Source organism: Ammospiza caudacuta, chromosome 38 (genome assembly GCF_027887145.1).
Source record: "Ammospiza caudacuta isolate bAmmCau1 chromosome 38, bAmmCau1.pri, whole genome shotgun sequence".
NCBI lineage: Eukaryota > Metazoa > Chordata > Aves > Passeriformes > Passerellidae > Ammospiza > Ammospiza caudacuta.
The window spans coordinates 281,735-300,798 of record NC_080630.1 but is presented as its reverse complement, the minus strand read 5'-3'; the positions used below and the strand labels follow the sequence as shown (position 1 = coordinate 300,798).

At 59.7% G+C, this 19,064-nt stretch overlaps 1 protein-coding gene across 1 annotated transcript; it reads right to left on the bottom strand.

Annotated features, from left to right (window-relative positions):
- Positions 1 to 231: 231 nt before the first annotated feature.
- Positions 232 to 18,835, bottom strand: NPHS1 (NPHS1 adhesion molecule, nephrin). The gene is made up of 27 exons (XM_058823103.1): positions 18,692 to 18,835; positions 17,796 to 17,838; positions 17,529 to 17,720; positions 17,010 to 17,126; positions 15,827 to 15,955; positions 15,371 to 15,452; positions 14,245 to 14,348; positions 12,914 to 13,032; positions 11,887 to 12,055; positions 11,115 to 11,272; positions 10,774 to 10,900; positions 10,004 to 10,128; positions 8,972 to 9,149; positions 8,052 to 8,184; positions 7,544 to 7,716; positions 6,865 to 7,002; positions 6,353 to 6,493; positions 5,511 to 5,632; positions 4,514 to 4,688; positions 3,712 to 3,877; positions 3,035 to 3,351; positions 2,476 to 2,587; positions 1,830 to 1,993; positions 1,169 to 1,377; positions 608 to 671; positions 464 to 516; positions 232 to 347 (listed from the first exon to the last, which is right to left on the bottom strand). Exons 1-27 carry the CDS (start codon positions 18,833 to 18,835, stop codon positions 303 to 305), a joined length of 3,699 nt encoding a protein of 1,232 aa, XP_058679086.1. The 3' UTR covers positions 232 to 302.
- Between the last annotated feature and the right edge of the window lie 229 nt (positions 18,836 to 19,064).

The following is a 19,064-nucleotide window of genomic DNA, read 5'->3' as shown; positions in this document are numbered from 1 at the left end:
CCCAACTGGGATAAACTGGGATAAACTGGGACGGCAATGAAGTTGATGTTAGAACTGTACCGGAGTGTTGGAGTGTGACTGGGAGGAACTGGGATGGACTGGGAGGAAACGGGAACAAACTGGAAGAGACTGGTTTGTACTGGGAGCAACTGGGCTGGGCTGGTTTGAACTGGGAAGGAACTGGCTTGGACCGGATCGCACAGGGAAAGAACCGGGCTGCACTGGTTTGAACTGGGAATGGGCATGGTTTATTTGTAGGCATGGTTTATTTCTGGGCGTGGCTCCACCGAGGCCCCGCCCCCTCAGACCAGCTCCCCCTGGGGGGTCACGAGCGGCTCTGGGGGCACCTGGGGGGGGGGGGAAGGGGAATGAAGGGGGAGGGGCCAGAGCTGCTCGTGGCCCCTCCCCCACCCTGGATGATCCCATGGCCCCTCCCCCAGCCCTCAATGCCCTCCCCCCTCACCTCCTCGTAGCCCCCCCACGGCTCCACCTCCTCGTACAGGTGCGGCTCCGCCCCTAAAGGGAGGTGGGGGAGGGGCAGCAGGTGAGGGGTGGGGGATGGGCACAGGCCCCTCCCCCCTTCCTACACCCCTCCCCCCCCACTCACCTTTGGGGAGGTCCCAGGGGGCGGAGCCAAGGCTGGGGGGGCCCCAAGAGCCTTCGGGGCTGGGCTGGGGGTGGGGGAGGGGCGGGGTCATAAATGGCCCCTCCCCTACCTTAGAAACCGCCCCTCCCATTTTCAAAATTTGCATGCTCAGTGGTTAAAAACGCCCATCCCTCACCCTTAAAAGTGCCCCTCCCCCACCCCAAACAGCCCCAGAAATCGCCCCTCCCCCCACTTGTAAAATTGCCCCTCCCCCACCCCCAAAACCGCCCCTCCCTCACTTCTGAATTTACCCCTCCCCCACACCAAAATTGCCCCTCCCCCATTACCAAGATTGCCCCTCCCCCACCCCAAAATTGCCCCTCCCCCATGACCAGGATTGCCCCTCCCCCACCTCAAAATTTGCCCCTCCCCACCTCAAAATTTGCCCCTCCCCCACCCCGAAACCGAACCCTAAACCACCCCTCCCCCACTTTTAAAGTCACCCCTCCCCCACCATTACAAAAGCCCCTCCCCCACTTCTAAAATTAACCCCTCCCCCACCCCAAGCCCCTCCCCCCTCACCGTCTCCTCCCCCGCCTCGGTCCGCGCTCGCCGCCGCCGGCCCCGCCCCCACCGGAAGTAGCAGCAGCCGAGCCCCGCCCCCACGGCGGCCAGCAGGGTCCCGGCCATGGCGCCGAGCGCCCCCTGCAGGACGGGCACGGCCGCGTCTTCCCCGCCGCCAGGGGGCGCCTCGGGGCCCGCCCGCACCGGGGGCGGGGCCTCGGGGACGGCTGGGAACAAACAGAAAGTGAAAAAAAAGGCACTTCCGGTAAGATTCCTGTCACTTCCGGTTCACTTCCGGGTTGCACCCCAGCCACGCCCACTCGTTTTCAGCCGGGTTTACGCCTCACTTCCGGGGTTTCTGGGACTTCCGGGTTTATCCCTGACTTCCGGTTCCTGTTTCCATTTTTGCCTCAATTTTTTACACCCCCCCAAAGAAGCTACTTCCGGTTTTCCCACTCACTTCCGGGTTTTTCGCCTCCATTTCCGGTTCCGCCCCGGCAACATCCGGTTAACAAAACACCCATCCCCGGCATGGCCGCTCTTCCGGGTAAGAACCGGAAGTCCCCCATCTCCACTTCCGGTGGCCATTTTAGCTTTGTATCTTTCTCTGACGTCACCCATAGGCCCCGCCTCCTCACCCCTGCCCCCGATTTTGGGTTTTTTGGCGCCATTTTCCTACCGGAAGTGACGGCTCTCAGCCGCACGGGGGCGCTCTCCCCGCGGGCGTTGCGGGCGCGCACGGTGACGTCATAGGGCGTGTCCGGCTGGAGCCCGCCCAGCGTGAGGGAGAAACCGGAAGTGACGAGGTGGGCGGGTGGGGGAGGGGCGTCCGGCCCGTCTGCGCTGTGGGGGAGGGAAGGTGAAAATTAAGGAGGGGGCGTGGCCGGAAGTGAAAGTGCGGAGGGGACGGAAAAACCCGTAACGAGGGGAAAAGGGGGCGGGGCCATGAGGGGAACCATTAAAAGTACAGAAGTTTCGGTTGGCGGACCGGAAGTGATGCAAGATTACCGGAAGTTGGGGTCGGGAGACCGGAAGTAACACAGAGAGCAAAAAAGGGAGGCCGGAAGTTGGAATAGGCAGACCGGAAGTGAGATGACAAAACCGGAAGTTGAGTTTTAGAGACCGGAAGTAGCACAGAGAAGGAAGGAACAGCCCGGAAGTCAGTAGGGCCAGACCGGAAGTGGCACAAAACAACCGGAAGTTGGGCTGGAAAGACAGGAAGTGGGCCGAGGATCGCCCCAAATGACCGGAAGTCGGTGCGGGCTGAACGGAAGTGAGGTTATATAAACCGGAAGTGGCTCGGGGGGGGTCGGGGCGCCCCCTACCGGAGCAGGAAGTGCTGGGCCAGGCCCCCGTCCCAGCCCGGGTCCCAGGCCAGGCTCAGGGAGGTCCCCGAGAGCCCCGAGAGCCGCAGGGAACGGGGCGGGTCCGGACGGTCTGGGGGGGGACGGAACTGGGTGAGGCCAGTTTGATCCCAGTATGGGCCCAGTATAAACCAGTAACCCCAAATCCTCATTTTACCCCTTCCCAGTCCCTCCCAGTGTAATCCCAGCGCTCCCAGTATGATCCCAGTGTGATCCCAGTTTGATCCCAGTGTGATCCCAGTTTGATCCCAGTGCTCCCAGTGTGATCCCAGTGCTCCCAGTATGATCCCAGTTTGATCCCAGTGCTCCCAGTATGATCCCAGTGTGATCCCAGTTTGATCCCAGTGCTCCCAGTGTGATCCCAGTGCTCCCAGTATGATCCCAGTGTGATCCCAGTGCCCACAATGCCCTTCCCAGCCCCTCCCAGTTTATCCCAGTCCGTTCCAGTCCCTCCCACTGCCCTCCCAACCCCTTCCCAGTACATCCCAGTCCCTCCCAGTTTATCCCGGCCCACGCCCACCCGCCATCTGCAGCCTCAGCCTCCTCCTGGCCGTCCCCCTCTCGTTGGTGCCCACGCAGTCGAAGACGCCCACGGTGCCGTTGGTGCCCTCCCAGTGCTCCCAGTGCTCCCAGTGCTCCCAGTCCGGCGGCGCCGGGGGCACGTTCTGGTAGCGGTAATGGGCCCGGGGCCGCGGGGGGAACCGGTGGGACGGGCGGGACGGGTGGGACAGGAGGAAGAGGCGGCGCAGGCGCGCCCGGGCCCCGGTGACGTTGGTGACGCTGAGCTCGGAGCTGGTCCAGGGCCCCTCGCGCCACTGGAGCTGCCGGAACGGCGAGCTGGGACCAGTATGGGGGGGACTGGGGTCACTGGGAGGGACTGGGATAAACTGGGAGGGACTGGGAGGGACTGGGATAAACTGGGAGGGACTGGGAGGGGAATTGGGAGCTACCCAAAGCTACTCCGGGACTGGGTGATTATGGGGGAATATTCCCAGTCGCTCCCAGTTTGTCCCAGTTCATCCCAGTATCCCCCGGTCACTCCCAGTCCCTCCCAGTTTGTCCCAGTCCCTCCCATTTGCCTCCCAGTAACCCTTAACCCGAAACCAGTAATGAGAAACGCTGAACCCGTATAAACCAGTAACGCCAAATCCCTTCCCAGTCCCTCCCAGTATAACCCAGTACATCCCAGTCGCTCACCCGGGCTCCCCAGCTCTCAGGCTCCGCCCATTGCTCTCCCAGTTTAGCTCCACCCCCGGCACTCCCCGGGCGCGGCACCGCAGCGTCGCTGACTCCGCCCCCTCGGGCACCAGCACCACCCCCGGCCCCGCCCCCTCCTCTGGCTCCGCCTCCATCTCAGGACCGTCTATAAAAGGAAAAGGGGGCGGGGTCAACAGGAGAGCGCCTCCTATTGGCTAATTCACCATTAGGGTGATCCCTATTGGCTGCCCTCATTATGGCCACGCCCACAATTGGCTCCTCCTCTTTGTCCCACCCTGTTAAGCCCCACCCCTTTCTCTCTTTAACTCCACCCCTTTTAGCTCCTCCCCCATTCATTTAACCCCTTCTTGGCTCCTTTAAACCCCTCCCCTTCCCCATTTAACGCCTCCCCCATTAACCCCACCCACTTTAGCTCCTCCCACACCCCTTTAGCCCCTCCCACAGCCCGGTTTAGCCCCGCCCCCTTTCACATCCGAGTCCAAATTTAACCCCTCCCACTCCACATTTAACCCCTCCCACTCCACATTTAACCCCTCCCATATTAACCCCACCCTCTTTAGCTCCTCCCCCACACCATTTAGCCCCGCCCCAGCCCAATTTAGCCCCGCCCTCCTCAAATCCGACGAGCACCCCCGAATCCACATTGAACCCCTCCCACTCCCCATTTAACCCCTCCCACTCCACAATTAGCCCCTCCCCCATTAACCCCACCCCTTTTAGCCCCTCCCCCACCCCCTTTAGCCCCGCCCCCAGCCCGTTCAGCCCCGCCCCCGCGTCTCACATCTGACGAGCAGCCGGACGATGGCGCGGGCCGGGGGCGGCACCCCCGAGTCCACCCGGCACTCGTAGGGACCCCCCAGGTCCCGCCGCGCCCCCGAGACCCTCAGGGCCCCCCCGGGACCCCCCGGCAGCGGCTCCAGCCCCGGGGGCAGGTCCAGGGCGGACCCCGAGTCACCCTGGGAGGGGAAAAGGGAAACGGAAACGGGAGTGGGATTGAATAGAAATGGCCCAAAACCAGCCCCGAAAAGACCTAAAAAACAGCCAAAAATAGCCCAAAAATAGGCAAAAAAAGCAGCCCTGAAATAGCCCCAAAATAGCCCAAAACGGGCACCAAACTAACCCAAAAATAGCCCCAAAATGGCCCCAAAATTAGGCTCAAAACAGCTCTGAAAAGTCCACTCAAAAATCCCCTTTGAAGCCCCCCAAACCCCCCCAAATCCCCCCCTCTCACCAGCCGTGCCCATCGGACGCTGCCCGGGGTGAGGGGGCTGCCCAGGACCCCCCAAATCCCCCCAGGACCCCCCAAAACCTCCCAGGACCCCCCAAATCTCCCCCAAATCCCCTCAAGACCCCCCAAATTCCCCCCAAAACCCCCTCAGGACCCCCCAAATCCCCCCTGGCATCCCCCAAATCCTCCCCAAATCCCCTCAGGAACCCCTGAAATCCCCTCAGGACCCCCCAAATCCTCCCCAAATCCCCCTCAGGACCCCCCAAATCCCCCCAAAATCCCCTCAGGACTCCCCAAATCCTCCCCAGGACCCCCCAAATCCACTCAGGACCCCCCAAATCCTCCCCAGGACCCCCCAAATCCACTCAGGACCCCCCAAATCCCCCCCAAATCCCCCTCAGGACCCCCCAAATCCTCCCCAGGACCCCCTAAACCCCCTCAGGACCCCCCAAATCCCCCCCAGAATCCCCTCAGGACCCCCCAAATCCTCCCCAGGACCCCCCGAATCCCCTCAGGACCCCCCGAGTCCCGCTCAGAGACCCCTCCTCACCAGCCGTGCCCACGTGACGCTGCCCGGGGGGAGGGGGCTGCCCCGGGCCTCGCACAGCAGCTGCCCCTCCCCCCCCTCGTCCACCACCACCGGGTCGGGGGCGCGGACGATGCTGGGGGGCACTGGGGGGGGCAGGGGGCGAAATGGGGGCGTCAGGGGGGAATTTGGGGGTCCTGGGGGGATCTGGGGGGGATTTGGGGGGTCCTGGGGGGGATTTGGGGGGTCCTGGGGGAGGATTTGGGGGTCCTGGGGGGATCTGGGGGGGATTTGGGGGGTTCTGGGGAGATTTGGGGGGTCCTGGGGGTCCTGGGGGGGGATTTGGGGGGGCCTGGGTGGATTTGGGGGGGATTTGGGGGGTTCATGGGGGATTTGGGGGGTCCTGGGTGGATGTGGGGGGTCCTGGGTGGATTTGGGGGGGATTTGGGGGGTCCTGGGTGGATTTGGGGGGGATTTGGGGGGTCCTGGGTGGATTTGGGGGGGATTTGGGGGGTCCTGGGGGAGGTTTGGGGGGTCCTGGGGGGATTTGGGGGAGGTTTAGGGGGCTCCCCGGTGAACTCGGGGGTGATTTTGGGGTGTTTTAGGGGTGATTTTGGGATTGTTTTTGGGGTGAATTTGGAGTTGACTTTGGGGTGGTTTTGGGTTCGTTCCAGGTGAGTTTCGGGGGAATTTTGGGTTCGTTCCGGGTGAATTTTGGGTTCATTTCTGGGTAATTTTTTAGGCCCGCCCGTGCGAATTTTCCGTCCGTGCCGGGGTAGTTTTGGGTTAATTCCGGGTGAATTTGGAAGGCAATTTCGAGGTGAATTTTGGGGTGAATTCGGGGTCGTTTCCGGGGCGCCCCGTACCCTGCACCAGCAGCGTGACGTCAGCGCCGGCCCCGCCCTCGGCGTTGACGCACCACACCCGGTAGGCGGCGCTGTCCCCGCGCGTGGCGTTGGCGATGACGAGAGCGCCCCCCGGCGACAGCCGGAAGCGCGGGGAGCCCTCTGGGGGCGGGGCCAACAGAGGGGGCGGGGTTAGGGAGAGGCCACGCCCACTGTGAGGCACTGAGGCGTTCCCAGTGATCGCTCAGGGGGTGGGGTTAACAAAGGGGGCGGGGTCAGGGCGAGGCCACGCCCACTGCGAGACACTGAGGCGCTCCCAGTGATCGCTCGGGGGCGGGGTTAACAAAGGGGGCGGGGTTAGGGAGAGGCCACACCCGCCCAGGAGACATTGGGGCGTTTCCAGTCCCTCCCAATCCCCTCCCAGTATAAACCAGTCCATCCCAGTATATCCCAGTACATCCCAGTACTGGGGTTGACGCCCCGCCCAGTATAAACCAGCATAAACCAGTATAAACCAGTATAAACCAGTGTACCGGGGTTGATGCCCCGCCCCGCCGTGCTCCAGGCGCAGCCCTCGGGGGGGGGATGGGCTCGCACCGACAGCCCCAGAACGGCCTCGGAACCTTCCGGAACCACCACGGGGGAGGGGCCCGCGCTCACCACGGGGGCGTCTGAACCAGCACAAACCAGTACAAACCAGTACAAACCAGTACAAACCAGTTTGGCGTTGCTTCAATCCCAGTTCCGTCCCGGTAACACCCAGGGCTTTCTAAAGGCATTCCCAGTATAAACCAGTATAAACCAGTAACCCCAAACCCCCTTATTAACTCCTCCCAGTATATCCCAGTATAAACCAGTAACCCTTTATAACCCTCCCAGTGCCTCCCAGTATAAACCAGTAACCCTTTATAACTCTCCCAGTTTATCCCAGTATAAACCAGTAACCCTTTATCCCCCTCCCAGTATATCCCAATATAAACCAGTAACCCTTTATAACCCTCCCAGTCCCTCCCAGTATAAACCAGTAACCCTTTATAACCATCCCAGTATATCCCAGTATAAACCAGTAACCCTTTATCCCCCTCCCAGTCCCTCCCAGTTCATCCCCGTCCCCCCCAATGCCCTCCCAGTCCCCCCCCAGTCCCTCCCAGTATATCCCAGTATAAACCAGTTCCCTCCCGGTCCCCTCCCGGTCCCCGCCGGGGCTCTCACGGCGCATGCGCAGGACGTGGGCGGAGCTGACGGCCACGCCCAGCCGCGCGCTCCAGGCCCGGCACGTGATTGGCTGATCGTGGAGCTCGAGCGCCCCCTGCAGGAGCAGCCGTGACCCCGCCGTGACCCCGCCGTGGGGGGCGGGGCTGGGGGGGAGGGGCAGCCCCGGCTCCCTGCGGGGAACTGGGAGTTACTGGTTTGTACTGGTTTGTACTGGGAGGGGTTAAATGGGGGAACTGGGGGTTACTGGGATGTACTGGTTTATACTGGGAGGGGTTAAATGGGGGAACTGGGGGTTACTGGGATGTACTGGTTTATACTGGGAGGGGTTAAATGGGGGAACTGGGGTTACCGGTTTATACTGGGAGGGACTGGGAGGGGTTAAACAGGGGAACTGGGGTTACTGGGATGTACTGGTTTATACTGGGAGGGGTTAAATGGGGGAACTGGGAGTCACTGGGAGGTCACTACTCTATACTGGTTTGTACTGGTTTGTACTGGTGCTCACGGGGCGTGGCCGGGCCGGATCCAGGTGAGCTCCGGGGCCGGGTGGGCGGGGCCAGCGCGGCACGTGACCGTGAGGGCGTGGCCTGGGCGGGGCTCCCGCGGGGACACCGAGATGGAAACGGACTGGGCTGGAACTGGGACAAACTGGGTTATACTGGGAGGGAACTGGGAGGGGATCCAAACCAGTTCCTTCCAGTAACTCCCAGTCCGTCCCAGTTCCTGCCCAGCCTCTCCCAACCCCCCCCGTCCCCTCCCAGTACAAACCAGTCTCTCCCAGTATGACCCAGTTCACTCTCAGTCTCTCTAAGTTCCCTCCCAGTCCACCCAACTCCCTCCCAGTATAACCCAGTATAAACCGGTTCGCGCGTAGTCCCCTCCCAGTCCCTCCCAGTTTATCCCAATTCCTTCCCAGTCTCTCCCATTCCCCTCCCAGTCCATCCCAGTATAACCCAGTCTCTCCCAGTTCCCTCCCAGTTCCCTCCCAGTCCATCCCAGTATAACCCAGTCCCTCCCAGTTCCCTCCGAGTCCATCCCAGTCCCTCCCAGTCCCCCCCAATGCCCTCCCAGTCCCTCCCAGTTTATCCCAGTCCCTCCCAGTATAACCCAATCCCCTCCAATCCCCTCCCAGTATAACCCAGTCCCTCCCAGTCACTCCCAGTATAACCCAATCCCCTCCCAGTGTCCTCCCAGTTTATCCCAGTCCCTCCCAATCCCCTCCCAGTTTATCCCAGTCCCTCCCAGTATGACCCAGTTCGTCCAATCCCCTCCCCAGTCCCTCCCAGTATAACCCAGTCCCTCCCAGTATAACCCAGTCCCCTCCCAGTTTATCCCAGTCGCTCCCAATCCCCTCCCAGTTTATCCCAGTCCATCCCCGTTTATCCCAGTCCCTCCCAGTCCCTCCCGGCATCCCCGGTCGCTCACAGATGACGCGCATGCGCACGGGGGCGCTGCGGGTGGGTGCCGCCCCCTGGCGGACGGGCGCGGCCTCGCACCGGAAGTTGGCGCCGTTGTCGCTCGGCGCGAGGGTCACGTGCAGCGCGCGGGAGGTCACGTGGCCCGAGCGGCTTTGGGGCGGGGCCTCCGGGAGGGCGCGGCCGTCCTGAGGGAGGGGGCGGGGCTCAGACTGGGAGGGACTGGGATAAACTGGGAGGGACTGGGAGGGGATTGGGAGGGGATTGGATTATACTGGGAGGGACTGGGATATACTGGGAGGGAACTGGGAGGGACTGGGAGTGCTCTGTGATGGACCGGTTTATACTGGTTTATACTGGGAGGGGATTGGGAGGGACTGGGAGGGGATTTTTTTATACTGGTTTATACTGGGAGGCGATTGGGAGGGACTGGGAAGGGATTGGAGGAAACTGGGAGGGAAGTGGGATGGACTGGGTTATACTGGGAGGGACTGGGAGGGGATTGTGTTATACTGGTTTATACTGGGAGGGGATTGGATTATACTGGGAGGGGATTGGGAAGGACTGGGAGGTACTGGTTTGGACTGGGAGTGACTGGGAGGGACTGGGATAAACTGGGATGGACTGGGAGGGGATTGGGAGGGACTGGGAGGAACTGGGTTATACTGGGATGGACTGGGAGGGGATTTGGGGAATTTTTTGGGGGGGAATTTTTGAGAATATTTTTGATTTTTAGGGGTTTTTTTCGGGGAGATTTTTAGAATTTTGCTTTGGAATTTTTTGGGGATATTTTGTGAATATTTTTGGGACATTTTGGGAAAATTTTGGGAATTGTTTGGGAAGATTTTGAGGAAAATTTTGGGGACTTTTTAATGTATTTTTGGGGTGTTTTGTGCACATTTTCCGAGGTACTTTTGGGGATTTTTGGTGAATTTCTTTGGGACATTTTGGGAACACTTTGGGGATACTTTGAGGAATCTTTTGGGGACATTTTTGGGGTGTTTTTGGGGTATTTTTGGGGGTATTTTGGGGCAGTTCTCACCTTGGTCCAGGTGAGTTTGGGGGCCGGGTGCCCCCCCCGCGCGTGGCACAGCAGCTGCAGCCCCTCCCCCGCCCGGAAGGTGGCGTTGGGGGGCGGGGCCTCGACCCAGAGATCCTGGGGCGGGTCTGAGGGCGGGGCCAGACAGGGACACGCCCCCTTTAGTGTGACACGCTCCCTTCTTAAAGGGACATGCCCCTTCTTAAAGGGATATACCCCTTTTAAAAGAGATACTTCCCCAGTCCCTCCCAGTTCATCCCAGTTTGTCCCAGTCCCTCCCAGTATAACCCAGTTCCATCCCAGTCCCTCCCAGTATATCCCAGTATGCCCAGTATCACTCACGGCTCACGCTGACCGTCACGCTCACACTCTTGGTCCCCACCCCGGGGGCCATTCCCAGTATAACCAGTATAACCCATCCCCAGTATAACCCATTCCCAGTATAACCAGTATAACCCATCCCCAGCATAACCCATCCCCAGTATAACCAGTATAACCCATCCCCAGTATAACCCATTCCCAGTATAACCAGTATAACCCATCCCCAGTATAACCAGTATATCCCAGTATAACCAGTACTCCCAGTATCACTCACTGCTCACGCTGACCGTCACGCTCACACTCTTGGTCCCCACCCCGGGGGCCATTCCCAGTATAACCAGTATAACCCATCCCCAATATATCCAGTATAACCCATCCCCAGTATAACCCATCCCCAGTATAACCGCTATAACCCATTCCCAGTATATCCCAGTACTCCCAGTATCACTCACGGCTCACGCTGACCGTCACGCTCACACTCTTGGTCCCCACCCCGGGGGTCTCGGCCTCGCACACCAGGGCGGCCCCGTGGTCCTGGCCCCGCCCCCGCAGCGTCACGTTGGAATAGGCCCCGCCCCCCTGGGCGAGAGGTCACTCGGGGTCACTCAGGGGTCACTCAGGCGTCACTCCCAGTTTGTCCCAGTCCCTCCCAGTCCCTCCCAGTATATCCCAACCCCCTCCCAGTCCCTCCCAGTATAAACCAGTATATCCCAACCCCCTCCCAATCCCTCCCAGTATAAACCAGTCCCCCCCAGTCCCTCCCAGTATAAACCAGTATACCCCAGTCCCTCACCGGCGTGCGTCCCTCGCTGTGGGCGCTCAGCCGCGCCCCGCCCAGCCACCAGCGCAGCCGCACTGGGGGGTTACTGGGAGCACTGGTGCAGCTCAGCTCCGCCTCCCCCCCCTCGGGCACCGCCCCCGAGCCCAGCACCGCCAGCTCCGAGGGGCCGTCTGCCAGTACGGACCAGTACAAACCAGTAAGGACCAGTACGGACCAGTACAAACTACTGTAAATCAGCATGGACCAGTACGGAGCAGTATACGTGGCTGCAAACCAGTACGGACCAGTATAAACCGTTATACACCAGTATGGACCAGAACGGGTTATGGTGGCCTGACCAGTACAAACCAGTATGGACCAGTACGGGCCAGTATAAATTATTGCAAGCCGGTAAAGACTGGTATAAACCATTATAAACCAGTACGGACCAGTAAGGACCGGTAGAGATTGGTTTAAACCAGTAAGGACCAGTATGGACCAGTATAAACCATTATGGACCAGTACAGACCAGTATGGGCTGGTGTGGGTTAGTATGGGTCAGTATGGCCCAACCAGTGTGGACCAGTAAAAACCAGTATAGACCAGTAAGGACTGGTGTGGGTTATTATGGGTCAATATGGTCTGACCAGTAAAAACCAGTATGGACCAGTATAAACCAAACAAGTCCCTCCCAGTTCCCTCCCAGTCCCTCCCAGTTTATCCCAGTCCCTCCCAGTTTATCCCAGTCTATCCCAGTTCCCTCCCAGTTTATCCCAGTCCCTCCCAGTCCCTCCCAGTTCCTCACACGCCACTCGCAGCGTGACGCTGGTGCTGGCCCCGCCCCCGGGCAGTGACGTCACCGCGCGGCACCGCAAGATGGCGCCATCGTCCTCGGGGGCGGGGCGGAGCACGAGCCGCGACGTGGCCACGCCCCCCTCGTCCTCTGACCACGCCCCCGCCAGGGGCAGCCCGTCCTGAGGGGGCGGGGCCAGAGAAAGGGGGCGGGGTTAAAGAGAGGCCACACCCACAAAAGGCTCCCAGTATCTCCCAGTTTGATCCCAGTGCCCTCCCAGTAACTCCCAGTTTGATTCCAGTATGACCCCAGTGATTCCCAGCCCCTCCCAGTTTGATTCCTGTTCCCCCCAGTAACTCCCAGTTTGATCCCAGTAACTCCCAGTTCCCTCCCAGTATGAACCAGTCCCCTCCCAGTCCATCCCAGTCCCTCCCAGTCCATCCCAGTTTGTCCCAGTAACCTCCCAGTCCCTCCCAGTATGATCTCAGTGATTCCCAGTAACTCCCAGTGCCCCCCCAGTATGATCCCAGTAAATCCCAGCACGATCCCAGCGCCTCCCAGTTTGATTCCAGTCCCTCCCAGTTCCCTCCCAGTAAGTCCCAGTTCATCCCAGTCTTTCCCAGTGTGATCCCAGTAAGGTCCCAGTACGATCCAGTGGCCTCCCAGTTTAACTCCAGTAACTTCCAGTAATTCCCTGTCCCATCCCAGTCCCTCCCAGTACATCCCAGTTTCCTCCCAGTCCAACCCAGTTTATCCCAGTCCCCTCCAGTTCCCTCCCTGTCTATCCCAGTATCCCCCAGTATATCCCAGTCCTCTCCCAGTCTCTCCCAGTATATCCCAGTTTGGTCCCAGTCCCCCCCCAGTATATCCCAGTCCCCTCCCAGTGTATCCCAGTCCCTCCCAGTCCCCTCCCAGTCGCTCCCAGTTGCTCCCAGTCACTCCCAGTATATCCCAGTCCCCTCCCAGTCGCTCCCAGTCACTCCCAGTCGCTCCCAGTCGCTCCCAGTCCATCCCAGTCCATCCCAGTCCATCCCAGTACCTTGTCCCAGTGCAGGCTGGGCGGGGGCCGCCCCCCCCGGCTCTCACAGCGCATGCGCAGCTCCTCCCCCGCCCGCACCAGCGGCGGGAGCCCCGCGATACTGGGAGCACTGGGAGGGACTGGGAGGGGTAACTGGGTTATACTGGGAGCACTGGGAGGGGGAACTGGGTTATACTGGGAGCACTGGGAGGGGGAACTGGGTTATACTGGGAGCACTGGGAGGGGGAACTGGGTTATACTGGGAGCACTGGGAGGGACTGGGAGGGGTAACTGGGTTATACTGGGAGCACTGGGAGGGACTGGGAGGGGGAACTGGGTTATACTGGGAGCACTGGGAGGGACTGGGAGGGGGAACTGGGTTATACTGGGAGCACTGGGAGGGAATTGTGAGCACTGGGAGGGAACTGGGACAAACTGGGATCAAACTGGGAGGGGATTGGGGGTTACTGGTTTATGCTGGGGGTTACTGGTGTATACTGGGGGTCACTGGTTTATACTGGGAGGGACTGGGGGTTCCTGGTTTATACTGGGGGTTACTGGTTTATACTGGGAGGGACTGGGGGTTACTGGGTTATACTGGGGGTTACTGGTTTATACTGGGAGGGACTGGGGGTTACTGGGTTATACTGGGAGCACTGGGAGGAGCCGGGGCAGCTCTGGGGGGGATTTGGGAATTTTGGGGTTTTTGGGTGAATTTGGGGGGATTTTGGTGGGATATTACGGGATGTCCGTGCTCACCAGCCATGTCCAGCCTCAGTTCGGGTTAATGAGGGTTAATTAGGGTTAATTAGGGTTAATTGGGGTGTCCATCCCTCACCAGCCATGTGCAGCCTCAGTTCGGGTTAATGAGGGTTAATCAGGGTTAATTAGGGTAATTATGGGGTGTCCATCGCTCACCAGCCATGTCCAGCCTCAGTTTGGGTTAATCAGGGTTAATCAGGGTTAATTAGGGGGTAATTATGGGATGTCCATCGCTCACCAGCCATGTGCAGCCTCAGTTTGGGTTAATCAGGGTTAATCAGGGTTAATCAGGGTTAATTAGGGTTAATTGGGGTGTCCATCGCTCACCAGCCATGTCCAGCCTCAGTTCGGGTTAATCAGGGTCAATTAGGGTTAATCAGGGTTAATTAGTGTTAATTGGGATGTCGCTCACCAGCCATGTGCAGCCTCAGTTTGGGTTAATCAGGGTTAATCAGGGTCAATCAGGGTTAATTAGGGTTAATTGGGGTGTCCATCGCTCACCAGCCATGTCCAGCCTCAGTTTGGGTTAATCAGGGTTAATCAGGGTCAATCAGGGTTAATTAGGGTTAATTGGGGTGTCCATCGCTCACCAGCCATGTGCAGCCTCAGTGTCGCGGTGCCCGGCGCCGGCCCGGCCGCGTTGGAGGCCGAGCAGAGCAGGAGCCGCCCCTGGAGAGCCGGGACGGGAACGAGCCTGGGGGGAGACGGGGAGGCGGCGCTGCGGCGCCTTGGGCCGGTTCGGACCGGTTTGGACCGGTTTGGACCGGTTTGGACCAGTTTGGAACGGTTTGGACCGGTTTGGACCGGTTTGGAACGGTTTGGACCGGTTTGGACCGGTTTGGAACGGTTTGGACCGGTTTGGACCGGTTTGGACCGGTTTGGAACGGTTTGGACTGGTTTGGACTGGGATTGAATGGTTTGGACTCGTCTGGACCGGTTTGGAACGGTTTGGACCGGTTTGGACTGGTTTGGACCAGTTTGGACCGGTTTGGACCGGGATTAACTGCTTTGGAGTGGTTTGGACTGGTTTGTGCTGGTTTGGACTGGTTTGTACCGGGATTGACTGGTTTGGACTCGTCTGGACTGGTTTGGACAGGTTTGGACCGGTTTGGACTGGTTTGTGCTGGTTTGGACTGGTTTGGACTGGGTTGGACCGGTTTGGACTGGGTTGGACCGGTTTGGACTGGTTTGGAGCAGTTTGGACTGGTTTGGACTGGTTTGTACCAGGATTAACTGGTTTGGACCAGTTTGTGCTGGTTTGGACCAGTTTGGACTGGTTTGTACCGGGATTGACTGGTTTGGACTCGTCTGGACTGGTTTGGACTGGTTTGTACTGGTTTGGACTGGTTTGGACCAGTTTGGACCGGTTTGGACTGGGTTGGACCGGTTTGTACCGGGATTGACTGGTTTGGACTGGTTTATACTGGGAGGGACTGGGATGGGACAGGGAAGGACTGAAGGGGCACTGGGAGCAGCCCAGGTGTTACTGGTTTATACTGGGAGGGAACTGGGAGGGGATTGGCATCAAACTGGGAGCGCTGGGAGGGACTGGGCGGTCACTGGTTTATACTGGGAAGGGGCTGGTTTAGTTTAGACTGGTCCATACTGGTTTGTACTGGTCCATACTGGTCCATACTGGTCCATACTGGTTTATACTGGTCCGTACTGGTCCATACTGGTCCGTACTGGTTTATACTGGTTTGTACTGGTCCCTACCTGGCCGTGGCCTCGGCTGAGCTCAGTTTCGGGTGGGATCCCTCGAACACTCGCGAGGAGACGTCGGCCAGGGGCTCCTCCCCTGCTCAAAACCACCAAAAACCAGCAAAAATCAGCAAAAATCAGCAAAAATCAGCAAAAATCAGCAAAAATCAGCAAAAATCCCCAAACTGAAACCCAAAATCAGCAAAAATCGGCCAAAATCACCCCAAACATCACCCAGAATTGCCCCAAAATTGTCCCAAATTGCCCGAAAATTGTCCCAAAAATCAGCCCCAAAGTCACCCCAAAATTGTCCCCAAAATCACCTCAAAATCGCCCCAAAATTGCCCCAAATTTCCCCAAAATTGTCCCAAATGAACTCAAGATCCCCCAAATTGTCCCGAAATGGCCCAAATTTACCCAAAACGCCCCAAATCGCCCCGAAACCCGCCCGGATTTGCCCCAAATCCTCACCCAGGCGCAGCCGCAGGGTGGGGGCGGGGCGCGCGTCGTGGGCGTGGCAGCGAACGCGAACCTCGGCCCCGCCCAGCAGGGGAAGCTCCGCCCCCTCCAGCAGCTCCAGCCGGGGCGAACTGGGAGGGACTGGGAGGGACGGGGAGGGACTGGTTTGTACTGGTTTGTACTGGTTTGTACTGGTTTGTACTGGGAGGGACTGGGAGGGACGGGGAGGGACGGGGAGGTCACTGGGAGGGACTGGGAGGTCACTGGTTTCTACTGGTTTGTACTGGGAGGGACTGCAGCGCTTTGGGGGATTCTTGGGGGATCATCCGGTCCCTCCCAGTTTGTCCCAGTTCCCTCCCAGTACAACCCAGTTTAACCCAATCCCCTCCATTTCCCTCCCAGTATATCCCAGTCCCTCCCAGCCCCATTCCCAGTCCCTCCCAGTCCCTCCCAGTATAACCCAGCCCCATTCCCAGTATGTCCCAGTTTGATCCCAGTCCCTCCCAGTATATCCCAGTCTATCCCAGTTTACCCAGCCCCATTCCCAGTATATCCCAGTCCCTCCGAGTTTACCCATTCCCGTTCCCAGTGTATCCCAGTCCCTCCCAGTATAACCCAGCCCCGTTCCCAGTCCATCCCAGTAAATCCCAGTCCCTCCCAGTATATCCCAGTTTGATCCCAGTACAACCCAGCCCCGTTCCCAGTCCCTCCCAGTCTGTCCCAGTGTACCCATTCCCATTCCCAGTGTATCCCAGTCCCTCCCAGTATATCCCAGTTTGATCCCAGTCCCTCCCAGTCCCTCCCAGTATAACCCAGCCCTGTTCCCAGTCCATCCCAGTATATCCCAGTTTACCCAGCTTCATACCCAGTCCCTCCCAGCCGCATTCCCAGTATGTCCCAGTTTGATCCCAGTCCCTCCCAGTCCCTCCCAGTATATCCCAGTATATCCCAGTCCATCCCAGTCCGTCCCAGTCCGTCCCAGCCCCATTCCCAGTATATCCCAGTATATCCCAGTATATCCCAGTATATCCCAGTCCCTCCCAGCCCCATTCCCAGTATATCCCAGTATATCCCAGTATATCCCAGTATATCCCAGTCCATCCCAGTATATCCCAGCCCCATTCCCAGTATATCCCAGTATATCCCAGCCCCATTCCCAGTATATCCCAGTATATCCCAGTATATCCCAGTTCACCCAGCACGCTGATCTGCGCCGTCCGGCTGGCGCGGCTGCCGCTCCCCTCCCCCGCCTGGCAGCTGAAGGCGTCGTCGTCCTCGAGCGTCACCGGGCGGATCCGCAGGTGGTGGTCGCCTGGACACGCCCACCGGGCCACGCCCGCCCGGGACACGCCCGTTTAGCGACGCGCCCCTTCGGCCGCGCCCCGTTTATGGACACGCCCCCTCTTTGCCCCCGTAGCCCCGCCCCCGTCAGTCCCACCCCTTCAGCCACGCCCCTTCCCAACCCGTTCTTTAGCCGCGCCCCTGTAACCACACCCCATTTATGGCCACACCCCTTTAACCAGTTCCTTAAGCCCCACCCCCTTTAGCCCTCCCCATTTGGTCAATTTAGCCCCGCCCCTTTAGCCCCGCCCATTTGTTCCCATTAGCCCCGCCCCCTTTAGCAGTGTCTTATTTCTCTTTTAGCCCCGCCCCCTTTAGCCCCGCCCCTTTAGCCGCTCCCTTTTATGCCCACCCCCTTTTAAGCCACGCCCACCTCTGGCGGGGTCTCCGACCAATCGGTAGCGAGGGTGAGCCCGGGTGGGCGTGGCCCCGAGCATGAGCCCGCCCCTCGACCACTGCACGGCCACGCCCACCCGGGCCCGGCAGCGAAGCTCCGCCTCCTCGCCCAGCAGCACGCTCTGATTGGCCGGCTCCTCCAGGAAGGGCGGGGCCAAGGGGGCGGAGCCTGAAAGGGGGGAGAGGGAGCTGTGAGTGACCCCTGAGTGACCCCCGAGTGACCCCCGAGTGACCCCTGAGTGACCTTTGACCCCGCAGCTCCCGATGGCCGCCAGCACCAGCACCGCCTGTGGGGGGGTCAAAGGTCGGAGGTCAAACACAAAGAATTTCACCCAAAAATTCCCCAAAATTCCCCCAAAATAAAAAAATTTCCCTCAAAAGTCCCCAAAATTCGCTGAACGCCCCACAAATGTCTCAAAATCCTCCCCAAATCCCCCCAAACTCCTCCAAATTCCCTGAAATTCTTCCAAAACTCCCCCAAATTCCCCCAAATGTTTCCAAAATCCCCCAAATTCTCCCCAGATTCTCTCCGGAACCCCAAAATCCCCCCAGGATCCCCCCAAATGCCCCCAAATTCTTTCAGGACCCCCCAAATCCCCCCCAAAATCCCCTCAGGACCCCCCAAATCCCCCCCAAAACGGCGTGGGACCCCCCAAAATCCCCCTAAAACCTCTCGGGACCCCTCAAATTCCCCCCAAAATCCCCTCAGGACCCCCCAAATCCCCCCAAAATCCCCTCAGGACCCCCCAAAATACCCCAAATTCCCCCCAAAATCCCCTCAGGACCCCCCCAAATCCCCCCCAAAACGGCGTGGGACCCCCCAAAATCCCCCTAAAACCTCTTGGGACCCCCCAAATTCCATCCAAATTCTTTCAGGACCCCCCAAATCCCCCCAAAATCCCCTCAGGACCCCCCAAAATCCCCCAAAATCCTCCCAAATTCTTTCCGGACCCTCCCAAATCCCCCAAGGACCCCCCAAAATCCCTCAAATTCTGTCAGGACCCCCCAAATCCCCCCCAAAACGGTGTGGGACCCCCCAAATTCCCGCCAAATTCTTTCAGGACCCCCCAAATCCCCCCAAAATCCCCCCAGGACCCCCCAAATCGCCCCCAATCCCCCCCCAGCCCCTCCCCCACTCACCCAGCCCAGCCCCTCCCCCATCCCCGCTGGCGCCCCGCGGCCTTTGGGGGGGGGAGGGGCCCCGCGACCCCTTTTGGGGGGAGGGGGCGGGGCCCGAGGCCACGCCCACGGCCCTTTGGCCACGCCCCCCCGGCGCGTTCCCATTGGCGGAGCCGCGAGCGGGAATTCGGGGAATGCGGGGGAGGGGCGGGGCCGGGGGGGGAGGGGCGGGGCCGGGACCCCCCCCGGAATTCCCCGGAATGGCGAAAAATGCCCCGAAAATGCCGAAAATGGACCCGAAATGGCCCAAAATTCACCCGGACGCCCCCAAATTCCCCGGAATTCCGCAAAATTCGCCCCAAATTCCTCCCAATCTCTGCCCCAAACTCCCCAA